The 14,009-nt window shown below is 44.8% G+C and overlaps 1 protein-coding gene across 1 annotated transcript; it reads right to left on the bottom strand.

The window, feature by feature from the left end:
- Positions 1-11,123: 11,123 nt before the first annotated feature.
- Positions 11,124-13,825, bottom strand: LOC118502401 (zinc finger protein 883-like). The gene is made up of 4 exons (XM_036034623.1): positions 13,821-13,825; positions 13,481-13,751; positions 13,280-13,398; positions 11,124-13,205 (listed from the first exon to the last, which is right to left on the bottom strand). The coding sequence occupies exons 1-4, from the start codon at positions 13,823-13,825 to the stop codon at positions 11,507-11,509; spliced, it is 2,094 nt and encodes a 697-aa protein (XP_035890516.1). The 3' UTR covers positions 11,124-11,506.
- Positions 13,826-14,009: the final 184 nt, after the last annotated feature.

The raw sequence follows: 14,009 nt of genomic DNA, 5'->3' as shown, positions 1-14,009 counted from the left end.
TTCTCCGACAGTGATTACAGATTCTCCTGATCGCTCCAATTCCGTGGAGTTGCACTAATCGATTTCAAACGATGGTTTGTTAGAACCAAGTTCTGTAAGTGTGAAATGCTAGGAGCGTGATAGTTAGGCAAGAACTACGGGGCATCCCTTAATCCGTTAGTATCCTGTACGAAAGGAAACTCAGAGCTATGTTTCGTCTGCATCGGAGAAATTCCAGTTCGAATAGAAGAACGGTAGTCTTCTATAGTTCTAGAAGAATAGTCCTAGAACGGTATGAAAGATTTGAGCCCTTACGGGCTCATATACAAGTAAGTTTTTTTCTGAATAGATTCTAGTCCAAATAATGCTGGCGAATTCTAGCGTTGGTCTAGCTATGGCACAAACAAGAGAGTTGAGGCTGTATGAGTCTTTAAAAATCGTAACTTACACGTAGCACAACACATAACATACGGAACGCTTTAGACAAAGTGACTTCGTAGAGTTCTTGAAGGGTTAACCTACTATCTGGCTGCTTCCTACTATCTGGCACGAGAAGCATTGGACAGTGATGTCCGAAGGCGTCTTTTTGATGGTGCAGGTATCCAGACGGTGGTCTCAGTTGGTTAGTACACCGTGAGGACTTGCTCCGCTAGGAAACTATTCATCAACGACTTGGAGGTCTTCTGGAAACGAATTGCAGACCTGGTAAAGCTTCAACAACTATCTCCAAAGAGCGAACTATTCCACGAAGCTCATTTTCTTTCAAATTAGTATGGTATACAACGAAAGCATCAACCATCATGTATCCCAATTATTTCAAGAGATGCCCATTGATGCTTGAAGACTTAAGCTATGCAGATGTCCGGAGGGGCAATCGACTCAATCGAATTGCACGGCTTTAGAGGAACTTTATCGCAGGATCCAGGCACTCTTCCGATTCACTGTGGAGTATGTACTCTCGGATTGGGGCGGTCCGGTGGCCGAGGAGATAACGATCTTCACACGACCAGACCGAGGATCAAATACCATCCAAAACCGCCTCTTCATAAGCAGAACTGACTACTTTGCTTCGGGTAAAATCAAGTCACAAAAAGCTAGAAATGGCAGGCCGAGACCTCTCGAGGTCGTAGTACCAGGGAAGAAGAAGAAGATATGCCCTCAGACATGGACTCTGTCTAAAGCTCTCTACATGAGGGAGCCAATGACGACCCTTATGAGCCATATGACTATTACAATTCATAATATTAAACAAGTCTCATTTGTCATGACGGTGTCCAAATAAATCAGGAATTATCTTTAATTTGTCAACCGAGCATGCCCGGGATATGGCAAATAACAAGGAGGTTGTTGTTAATTTTCTTTAATTGTTTTTTGTGTGAATTTATGATTCGTAGTCATCGCACGCGCTGATGGCAATACGGCGTCTGACCGTAATAATAAATAAATAAATAAATAAATAAATAAAATAAAAATATCTAATGTAATTTACTAGAGGTTGTTTCAAAGTTCTTTACAGTGCGTAACAGAAAAAAGGCTACTAGTTTTTTGAGAATAACTAGTAAAGTTGGAGGCATCGGTAAAAAAAATTTCCTGCAAAGTTGTAGAGGATGGAGAAATACGTTTTCTCATATATTGTTTATATTTTTAAGCACACTAATACATATGTCTTCATTGGGTTGAAAATTGCTTCATGTAACATAAGGATTAACTATAAGGCCACTCAAGAAAACCCATCGTTTTTTATGCAAATTCTCATTTTAAATTTCGATAAATAATACAGGCAGTAAGAAAAACTCCCAAGTAATGTAAAAACAGTTTTTAACATTTTTTTAAACAGTTAAAATGAACCCTCCTGATATGCTATTTATAAAGTCTTAATGAAAAAAAATCATATACATATTTTTATTATTAGTTTTTCCATGAGCTTTTCTTTAAATCATGAAAAATCCCTATTTTTTAGTACAGAAAATAAAAAATTATCTTTCAAATTATTTATATATACATCCCTAGTACAGTACCCATAACAAATGCAGTAGCTATTAAAATGTAGTGAGAAATGGCTCTTTTAGGGATAAACATACCTGGCTTTTAGTGCGTCCTGAGTATCAAAAACCAAAGAAAATATTATATAAAAATTTAGACATAATAAAGAATATCAGAAAATACCACAAATATTTTTGTCAAATTTTTTTTTAAGTCTGTGGCTGCGGCGCTCACCCATCTTCTACTGCAACCGAAGCGCGCCTATGTCTCAAGACTTTTTCTCAGAGTTATTCTCAAAAAACTAGTGGCCTTTCTGTTCTGTTACGCACTGTATAGCTTTAAAAAAACTACATAAAAGTTTTTTAATTAAAGTTTTTATATAAACTAAATAAATTAAAACATAAGTTTTCTATATATAACATTCTTTTAAAAACTTTTTAAGCCCATATTGGTCTTTCATCCAATTTTACTCCAATGCTTATCACTTGTATTGCCAATTTTGCATAATTAAATTCCACCTTTTGGTTTTTCAGCCTGATTTTTTAGCCTTTCTATTTTTATTCCTTCTTTATAGATCGTTCTTGAACAATCGTTCCAATCGGTCGTCAGCACTGTTTGCACCCATTCGACAGATTATTCAAATCACCTAAGGCATCAAAGAATGCTTACCAGCCATTCGAAAGCAATAATTTGTCTTGATGTTTTTCGATCGCAAGAAATATAAAACTCATTATACAGCAGCATCGGGAGCAGACACCACACTGGCAGTACGCAGCAGGGTACGGTAAAACACCTAATCTCACCTTTCGGACACGAGTAACACACTCTCGCCAGCAAAAATGCATTCGGACAAAAGTGTGTTTCTTTCCGCTTTTTTGTTTGTGTGTGTTAGCCACCCACCCCCTAACATTGCAACATCCCACGTGACACTAGATGATGGTGGTGGAGGTGATGGTGGCGGCTGTAGATTAGGAATCACCAGCAAACCTCCGACCGTGCCGGGCTAATTTGGTGAACAACAGCTACCCACCTAAACACTACACCAGCGTCGGTCCAAACAAATGGTTTGATCATTTAAATTTATCAAAAATAGTTTTGCACCAATGGCACAAACTACAATCTAATGTCACCCTTGTGTCGACGACATTGGGGACGATCCTCCCATGGGGATACATTTTTCTGCCTGGTCAACAAATTTTATCGCATTTATTTGGCGACAAATGAGTGGTGGACGAGTTGAGTGAGTGAGTGAGTGCAAGAGTTTAGAAAATGCTGCCCTGTTTTTTTTTTTGCGTCACATCAATCTAATTGCCTGTCTGTCGGAATTCCGATTGATTTGCATCCGATGCTACCGGCGATCTAATGATTGATGTTATGTGCTTATTGTGGAGCATCAACAGCACGAAAAAAAGGAAAGTCCAATCTATCATATTTATACAATGGGTTTCTTCTTCAAGAGTAATCGGGTACGCTTTAAGTAATTCTATGGAAAGGAATTAAATCCTTTTCTTTAAATCAAATATTAATACAAAGCAGTAAATTGAATAAGTTAACGCTCCGCACCATGGACAACATGGAGCGAACACACCCCTTTTTCTGCACTCTGTATCGCATTTTAATTGGATAATTATATGGTGTAAACACGGATCTTGTAAACAACGGTCGCATAAAATCCGACTGGCGCCAAACCACCAGCAACGGTAACGCCTCCACGCCTCGTGCCGGCCACGTGCCCCGAACGATTTGCACTGCTGCACTTTGAAAGGGCGCCGTAAGAGATTTGCCCGCTAGCCGGCCGCCGCGCGTCGGAACTTGAAACTAAATTAACCGAAACCTCGGCCACAAGTGAAACAAGTGTCATGGGGTGTTTGTACTTACCCACCGCCAACCAGGGCATTTGTCGCGTGTTGTCGTTATGCGTTTCGGTGTCGTAAATCTGCATCAACAACACATTAGAAGAACTTACATCTTGTCGCACACACACACACGCCCTCCATTTGTAATGCGCCCTGTAAACAAATTAGATGCCAAATTTAAATGTCGAAAGAAACACTAACCACACACACACGCTCTCGATGCAAACGAACTCAAACAACGGGAAAAACAAACAAACAAGACAGACAGACGGATAGACGGACAGATTCAGTGGTCGTCCATTTATAACGTAACACTCATAAGGGGAGGAAAATGGCTGACCGAGCCGTCGAAAGGTTGTGGCGCGAAAGAAGAAGAAGTAGAGACAGTAGAACTAGGTCTGTAATGACTTACATTGATCAGTATGCATTTTGAAGTACAAAGGCTATCATGCTGTTAGTTCTGCAATTAAACCCTTAAAAATTATCCAAAATGTCAATAAAATAGGCTAGTGTAGTTCCGTGAAAAGAAAATGGCTTTTTAGTACAGAACAGTTGGCAACGGAGTTGGAACCCATCGAGAGAGGAACTCGGTTGCTGCTAAGGTCAAACGGGAGTCCCTTCGACAGATGATTCGTCGACTGTCAATAAGATTTCTGTCGCAAACTGTCAGCAGCTTATTCTGAGCTTTTGGCTCGTGGACGAATTTTGGGAAATAATCTCTATCTTGTCCAACACATTCTCCATCGTTGAAATGGAAACTCTGACCCAAGAAGCGACCGTCCTAGGCGATAGCCTCGTAGAAATGGTCCTGTAATAGAAGTTAGAGTTTGAATCCTAGTAAAATTGGCCTTATATTTGGGAACTCGTTTGTTTGGGAACTCTTATATTTGAACTCGAGTGTTTGGGCCTGCGTAAAAGAATCTCGTACGAAAGCACTACAAGTCCACATGCCACGCATAAGGAAATTTGGAATCTATGAGCAGCCTCCCAATAATACATGCAAAATTTTACACAGAATACATAGCTGATTCACTCAAAATCCCACACTTCCCGGTCAGCAGTTCTACAATTATTCACAGATCGACATTCTCTCTGTTAGGGGCTTTCAAACTTCCATTCCGAATAAGGCCTCCGAAGTACTAGATTTTCTACTGCTCTGAGCTATTAGAACTAACGAGAACTTATGTGGTCCAGCGATGAGCAAGACAGGTAAAGAAGGCAATCGCCAAGGACCTCGATGTTCATGGGGCCTCTCAAAACCCCTCATCCTTCTAAATGATAACGTCTAGCGAGAGGTAGCGATGTCCAAGGTGCCTAACCTACCGAGGTACATCATTGTCTACCGAACCTGGTGCCCTCTTATAGGCATCCTCGTACAAAGGGCCTCAAGTACAAAGATACCACAGTACTTAGAGATCTCGTATTCGTTGAATGGGGTCTAGCCGTTTAAGTCACGAAGTGTACAAAGAGTCTTTATCGCCCAAGCTTTATCTACAACGGGACCTTGTCTAGTAAGTGTTGGTCTCCTGTGGTCGAAGGAGTTCACCTACCAAGAGATATCGTTGTCTATTGGACCTCCTCAGTCGAAGAAACCTGAAGTTGTGTTTAAAATCGTTTATTTCGTCTTATATCTCCAATATCTTAAATACGCTGGCACTGCTTTAAACCGTGTCAACTTCTAGTATCATTCATCTGATAACCTCTAAAGTCAACACGATGACGGTGGTATTCCCAGTTTGGTATATAACACCTGGTATACGACAAGCCCTCGTCCTCTGACGGGCAGTGGTGGATCGACCTAGGAGCGGAAGCGGCGGCCGCTCGGAGCCTCTTCGACAATGGAAATCCTGTTGTTTCCCTCTAAAATCACAATTAGAGGGGCCTCAACTGTCATTTCACTTGGAGCCTTCAAATATCTTAACCCACCACTGCTGATGGACTTCATCGTCTAACGAGCCTTATTTACTAAGAGACCTCGTAATTGCAACGAAGAATCTCTGTTGTAAACAAATGAGGTCTAGTAGTTTGCGTCACACCTACGAAGAGACCTTGCAGGCGTAGAACACTTGTCGTATAAATTTCATGTATCAAGGGTCCTATGGCAAAAGATCTCGTTGTCGAAGGGGCCTCATCTATCAAGAAGTTTTGTTGTCTGATAGAGCTTCGGTGTCCTAGGGACCTGGTCTAACACTCGTCATCCGTAGAGCTTTGTAGGCCTTCGTGCTACATCGATCAAGATAAATCTACTAAATGAAATCAATTTTGAAGGGGACTCTCCAGCAGATATCTTACAGCAAACATTCCTTGCAGTCCAAGCTTCATTGTTGGGGCCTTGTCTACTCAAAGAAGTCGAAAGAGCCTCAACAACCAATGCAGATGTCTCATCGAAAGGGGTTTAATAGTCGTTGTGGCATCGAGGAGATCTCATATTCACAAGGATCCTCGGTGTGTTACGGTGTTTATGGACAATCCCTTAGGAAGTGTTGTTGGGTGCTGGCTGTACGGTTCAATCCGTTTACAGCAACGTCGTGGTCAGTCGAGAGACTCGCCTTCCCATCCAAAGACAACTTCCAGCTAAAAGACATTCTCCAACACGTAACCGACTCCCGATAGCTAATTAAATTATAAACACATTTGCACCACCATACAGCATGATAAAACTTTGTTGTCGTTCGGTCGTAGCGTCTTTCGACCACAAACCAACGGGAGCATGTTTTCGTGCTTCAAATCTTTCCAATCCAATCCACATACGATTCCGCGCTGCATAGATCATGACTTAAAGGCTGCAGTGGTTTTTCTTTTAAAAATACTACCAACCCCATTGGCTCGTGTTAATGCATTCGCTAAATTGGAATTTATTTTGCGTCTCTAACCAAAAAAAAAGGCTAGTTTGAATTTGCTGTGCGGTTTGCTCGCTTTCCTGGAGCCGGAAACCCGGGGACGGCCGTACTCAAGCCCGAGTTCTGGAGTGGAGAAATTTATGAGTCGGTTTTACATGCGACTGCAGGCAAGAAAAAACTTAACTCATTCGCTCTCCGATCCGTGTCTGGTAAGAATTCGGAGGGCTAGACTCGATAGTGGCCCTCGGAAATCTATACATGTCGGGGTTGTAAAATTAGTGTCCATTATCGAAATGGAAAGAAACCTTCCAACATCCAACCGGAGCGATATATGAGCCCCAGAGAAGGAATAGCCCCGTTTGCTTTGGCTTAAGAACGGTTGTGCGGTTAGTGGTCAAATGGCTTACAGTGGACGAAATTAAGGAAACCATCTCGACCATGTTCAATAATTCATTTCCCAAAAAGAACTAACTGATATTCCGCACCATTTAGCACTGTTACAACAATTTGCTAACAATCTGTCGCAGGTTTTTTCGAAACTTGGTTTATCGCAAGAAATATCCGCCATTCCTTCTTCTTAACAAAACCCGATCGCCTCCGAGAGCCCGGATACACCTCATCAAAATGTACATACCTGATCAAATGCGTGTTCAATATATTCAGCAACAATATTTATTATGTCCTATCGCCGTAGTAAGGCATTGCACGCTGGGTCCTGACGTCCTGCGCCCCAAACCCCATCACAATCGGGCGCATAAATATGCCTGCAGGTGTGCGGTACGGTATCGTACATCGTTAGAGTTCCGATACAACCTTCCGACGAGCACGTGGTCGACGAACACTCGTCCAAAGCATCCGCTGGGGATTCGAGGCGGTGGATGTGGGGCATAAATTATGTGCGCTGCCTCTGCCTTATTGCTGGAAGTGGAATTGTGAATAAGAAATTCGGGAAATGGAAATGGCTCCGGAGAGGGAGTTTGGATCGTCTTGTTGATCGCTTGTAACGCTTCATTTATTGCACACGGCACATGGCAGGAAACAATGTTTATTCCACTGCATGATTACATACATATAGGGGATTTGAGACAATAGTACAACTTTCAGCAACTTTTTATAACTAATGTAGCAAGAACAGGTTTGAAGGCTTGTGGTTTAATTTTAGTAACGGATTCATATTTGACTTTTAAAAAGACCTGATAACGGTCAGAATTGAAACCTCCATGACCCTCGCCTACTACTTTCAGGTACATGAAGGTTAGATAATTCAGTGACCAAGCGCTAAAAGCAAACGTGTTTAATACGGCAGGAGCGACATCAAATATCTAAAGCCCTCCTCTGAAGCAGAGGAACGTTGTGGACCACGACGCCGTGGAAGAGTTAATGGAGAATTCTGTATGTTATTCTGTTCCACTGTCGATGTCACTGTTGTTACAGCAATGGCAGTACTGTCATCATCGACTGCCAGCAGCGACTCCGGTTCCTAGGCAAACCGTGGATATTCTCAAAGGACGTTCACCGTAGAGTCCACAACCTCGTCGCAGTGAGTCTACCTTACGGGGTTGAGGTGAATCCCGACTACTAAGTCCTCGAGTCTGTTATCCACTCTTTAATCCTTCCTATCGTCCACCCACTTCCTTTCATTTAAATTTACATTTACACAGACTTCCAGGCTGCATTCGATTGCTTGCCTCATAGGCTGCTTTTGGATAAGAAGGAACGCTTAGCTTTCGGTGGTTCACTTCTTCTCTGGTTCTACTCCTTTCTGAAGGCTCGCACTTACTGGGGGGCTAGGGTCGACGGTGTGCTCTCCGATCCTCTCGTAGGCAATTCAGGGGTCCTCAGGGCAGCGTCATAAGTCCTTTACTGTTTTCGCTTTTCATCTCGGACTGAATCGGGTCGCTCCCTCCCAAAGGATGCCTGTTGCATGATGACAATGTTAAGTTCTATCTTCCTGTGTCCTCGTCTCAAGACTTCCTCTGCGTAATCTCATTCTGCCGCTATCATAATAAGCAGCCATATTGCTACAAGCTCGGTGATGAGCCACTCTGGTAAAGGACCTTGGTGTGTGGCTTGACGATAAACTATCTTTTGAGCCACATATCAACTCAGTCCTCGAGAGAGCCAACAAATAATTGGGCCTCATCGCCCGAATGGCGTCTGAGGTCCGTGATCCGTTGTGCTTGAGGGTCAGTTGCTGGGACAGGATGGCTTAAAAGATCGCCATTGTCAAGCGCGCAGGCTATTTAAAGCCAACATCCTTCTTGCATTGACTCCCCAATCCTCCTGGCAGCCATTCCCATCTATGTCCCATCATACAGCTTGCGCGTTCGCCGGTTTTCTTAAAATGACCCTTGGATGCGCGCGTTATCTGACTTCAATTTTTGTTGTTGACCGGGCCATGTCACGACGACGTGCTCTGTAAAAGAATAGAACAATGCGGTGTTGTGGATTTTTTTTATTCATGAAGGACGGCCGTATTGCTCGGTCTTGTGGATTCGCTGTTTCCAGAAGTCTCAGTGTATTGGGCCCCAGCGTTCGGGTGGTTGTGAACGACGTGTCCAATCGCAATCGTGTCCTCAGTGGTACTCTAGCAATGACGAAGAAAGTTGGCCCGCTTGGTAGGAACACGGATATCTTGGGGTCGTCCCTAGAAGTTCTCCATGGCTTATGGCAGCAACTGATGATGGTCTACTTCATCTAGCATCATGAGTCTTATACGCCAGACTCCTCTAACCAGGGAGTAACAGCGTGATGTCGTGTGAAGTTGCTTCACATACACAAAAGGCCTATCACTGAAGTTATGCCCTAACAGCTAATCCAGTGGCATGTCCGAGGTACGAGAAGCGTTTATGCCATGTGAATTGGGCTGTCTCCAGGGCATGGTATCGCGCCTCGAGCGTGTCTTCATCATCATCATGTTGGCCTACTCTTTTAAAGAGCACGTCGTCGTGACATGGCCCGGTCAACAATAGATCTCCAGGAAACTCGATCCCTGGCTGCTGCTTCCCCTCCGTGTAGGCACCCGATCTCCGACAGGTCTCCCTTCACCTGATCCAGCCAACGAACTCTCTGTGCTCCCCGACGCCTCAGCAAGCTCGTGGTTCATCCTTCTCCTCCACACTCCATGCTCGAACACACCGCCAAAGATGGTCCGGAGGATGCGTCGCTCGAACACGCCCAGAGCGTTTGCATCCTCCGCTCGGATGGTCCAAGACTCGTGACCATATAGGACCACCGGGCGAATCAGTGTGCGATAGATCTCACATTTCGTGCGGTCTCGAAGTCTTCTGGATCTCAGAAGACGGTGAAGGCCTTAGTAGGCACGATTCCCCAGTACAATGCGTCTCCGGATTTCGCTGCTGACATCGTTATCCGAATTAACGACAGTCCCAAGATAGCAGAACTTCTCTACCACCGCGAGGTTCTCGCCGTCGACTAACACGCTACTTCCCACTCGGACTCCATTACGATCGTCGCATTGATCATCAGTCCAATTCTTACTGCTTCACGTTTCAGTCGTGTGTACGCCTTACACACCTTCGCTGTCGTCTTGCCAACGATATCTATGTCGTCCGCGAAGCCAAGAAGTTGGAGAGACCGATAGCGAATCGTGCCACAGATGTCGTTGTCCAGCCCCGCGCCTCGAATGACACCTTCCAAGGCTATATTGAACAGTAGACAGGAGAGTCCGTCCCCTTGCCTTGAGCTATTAACACTGGGACTCTATTAGGTGTCCTTTCTTGGTAAGCAAAGGATATTTCTCCTACTCTTTGTGTGAAGATGTTACCATCGAAGTAGCCGTGCCTCTTGAGCAGTTTGGTGGTGTACAACTCTAGTCTACCAATCTTCCGGGCGGTATATGTACCAGCTTAATAACACAGCTGACGTGTCCACTCACTATGATCCGAGTATATCCACCCTTGTTATCATTTCAGCGCATACTCGCTCATATATTATATAATCGGGGTACAAATCCCATCCAGACCGCCTCGTCGTACGCAGGGCTGACTACGTCACAGAAAGCCAGAACTGGCAGGCGGAGACCTCTCGAGGTTGTAGTGCCAAGGAAGAAGTTAAATAGGACCTTATCTACTAAGGGACTTTGTTCTCTCCAGAGACCTTGTCATTCAAGAGCCCTCTTCGACTTACTTGCCAAGGAGCTTAACCTACTGAGGGGCAATAGCTATCAAGAAATCGTATGGATGAATAGTCCTATACGTTCATGTTTCCATTCCAAGCCCAAAAGCTCTTATGGTGCTCTGGCTGGTAGTTTCACAGGCCTTGACTACTAAGCTCTTAGAATGATGCTCAGAGTCATTCGTGCCAAAAGCCTCCTCAAGCCATGCTCCGTTGTCTTGAATCAGGTTGTAGGCTTGGGTAGAGACTGATCTCCTTCCTACTCTACCTATGCGCGGTTCTATGATGATCACCACGCTGCTAATCTAAAATAGATCAACAGTAATGATCTGGTCATCAACGAATTTTTAATGCTGTGTATCATTTTCTCCCAAACTTACATTTCGTCATATGTAACTCAAACTTTCTGCTTTATTCGACCAACAGTTGGAGAATATTTATCCTTAAGCTTAATGAGCAACCTTACTACTTTTGCACAAAAAAAAGAAGTGTAAATGGAGTTGGTTTTATCATTAGCAGGCTCAGTCAGATTCAAATAAAAGTAAAATTTACACAGGACATTATAACATTTATGTGCACTTTTAAACGATCAGCAAAACAGGTTTGCGATGGTCTGGTCCAGTCGCGCTTGCCACCATATTACACGCCTCGCGCAAACAAAGTAAAAGAAGACAATTTCTCTGCCCCGTTCAACCCATCGGCTGTCGTTAGTCATTCCGCCTTAATGTGTGCCCGTTGGCGATGTTTTATCAGTGTGCTCGAATCGATAAACCGCATACCGCACGGTTCACACTGGTACGGCTTTTCCCCGGTGTGTATCCGCCGATGAATGACCAGCGTCGTGTTGCGCTTAAACGTCTTCGAGCAAAAGTCACACGCAAACTGCTTCTCGTCACTGTGAACCAGTGCATGACGATCGAGACTGTGCTTGTGAATGAACGTCTTGTTGCACTCGGTACACCTGTACGCCGGCGTTCCCAGATGCTTCGTTTCGTGGTCCTTCAGCGTTAGCTTCTTCTCGAACTTTTGTCCACAGTGCGAACACACGAACATCGGCTTATTGTCCCGGTGGCTGTTGTACTGATGCTTGCGCAGCTTAAATTCGGTCGAAAATTTACGCGGACACTGTTCACACTCGAACAGCTCGAGCGACAGTGAATGGTCCTCGGTGAGATGGCGCAGCAGTTGATGGTCCACCCGGAACGCCTTGTTGCATATCTTACACACGGTGTCCGATTCTTTGCCCTTTTTCGTTTCCTTCGGTTTTGCGGTCGAACGGCGATGGTACGCCCGGTGCCGGATACTTTTCTCGAACGAGGTAAACTTCTTCGGACAAACGTCGCACGGGAACAGGGGCAGTCGGAATTCCGCATGGTCTCGCTCGAAGTGACGGGCCAGGTGAGAGTTATTATCAAACTTCCGGTTGCACACCTGACAGACGAGCAGATGTCTGCCAATTCTGGACCGATTTACCGACGCCTCGGGGGATGGCTTTGGTTCGGACTTTGAACCGCTACACTCGCCAGACTGTATGTGCCGTCGCAGCTTGCTCACTTGTTTGAACGATCGTCCACAGTGTTTGCACTTATTCGAGCTCCGCAGCTCGGCCGTGTGTTGTCGCTTGTGGGCAATCAGATGAGCCTTGATGACAAACTCGGCCGGACAAAGCACGCACCGGTACGAACTGCAAACCTTGTTGTGCACGCGCAACAGTCGCTCCTTACAGTACCTTCGTGGACAGTACAGGCAAACGAACGGAAACACGTGCGTGATGAGATGCTGGTTCACCTCGTGGATGGAGTGGAATTGTAGCAAACACTTGTCGCAGTGAAACGGTAGCAGGTTCCCGTGCATCGTGGTCAAATGTTCCTGCAGCGAGCCTTCGGATTCCACGCACGCCATACAAATGTAGCAGCGAATGATCGTCTCATCGAAGTAGCCTTCGTCGTCGGGTGATCCATCGTCTTCCTCCTCTTCGCCAGTTTCGTACAGTTTGTCGCTATGGTGTTCCGAATCACAGCCTTCCGACACGGTTTGCTCCTGCTCGTCCTGTTCCACCATATGGTCTTCGATGATGCCCACCTCGCTAGTATCGTGCATTGCGTCCTTCTCTTCCTCGATAATGGCATCCATATCGATATCGCTTTCGCTTAGCGTCATCTCTTCGTACACCAGCTCCTCCTGTACGCCGTGCTCGTCTTCGTCCTGTTCTTCCACCTTTATAATCAGGTCCGCACCGGCGTTTTCCTCCTTATGCAACATGTCCGGCTGCAGCATCTCCATTTGTGACTTTTCCACCACCAACTCTTCGATGACGTACTCGGCCGGCATGCTTTCCTCGATTTCCTTCGATACATACTTTTTGCCGCTGGTGGACGTCTCATCTTGCAGGTGGATCCGCTTGTACTGGCTACAAAACGGGCAAGGAGAGAACATTAAAATCAACACAACCATTCCACCGGCACGCCGCCGTCGCTTACGTACGTCCAAAGCACATCGAATATTCTATTTTTCTCATAAAACTCGGACCGAATGCTTTCAATCAGCTGAACCTCCTTGATACACTTGAAGCACGCATTGTGGAATGGCCAATTTTCATCCAGCTTAAAGAGAAGAAGCCAAACGGGTGTTACGGTCGTTGCGTAAAGTTCCAAACCACCGGAAGCAAATCGCAGGCCTACTCACATCTATCTTGAACATGCCTTCGATGACGTTGGTCAGCTCGTTTTCCGTCAACGATGCATCGAGCGCTGCCACTTCTTCCTTGTTGCCCAGGCATAATCTACACGTTTGGTTGGACAGTTCGTAGGTGGTGTGGCCCGAGTCCGGATGCATTTTGCTTTCCCAAGCTTCGTTTGCACCAAATAACAAACGGCTCTCAGGAAAATAGAAGCGATTGCGAATCTGCTTGCGCTTGGGAAACAAACATGAACAGCTGTCACAACAATGCGAGCAACTGACAGCGTCAACCAAGGTACATAGAGGCGCACGGTGAACAAGCGAACTGATCTAGATGAAACCCGACTGCATTTCAATGTTGAGCTTTAAATTGAAATACAAATTTTAGAAAACAATCAATAGTTTAACAACTCATCAAAATCAATAACAGTGATGGCAAGGGATTTATTAACAGTATAAAATTGTTATTTTCATTCCATTTTCCAACAAAACATATGACCATCTGTACGGAATACTCTTCTCCCAATGTGCTCGC

Source organism: Anopheles stephensi, chromosome 2 (assembly GCF_013141755.1).
Source record: "Anopheles stephensi strain Indian chromosome 2, UCI_ANSTEP_V1.0, whole genome shotgun sequence".
NCBI lineage: Eukaryota > Metazoa > Arthropoda > Insecta > Diptera > Culicidae > Anopheles > Anopheles stephensi.
This window is presented reverse-complemented; position numbering and strand designations above follow the sequence as displayed.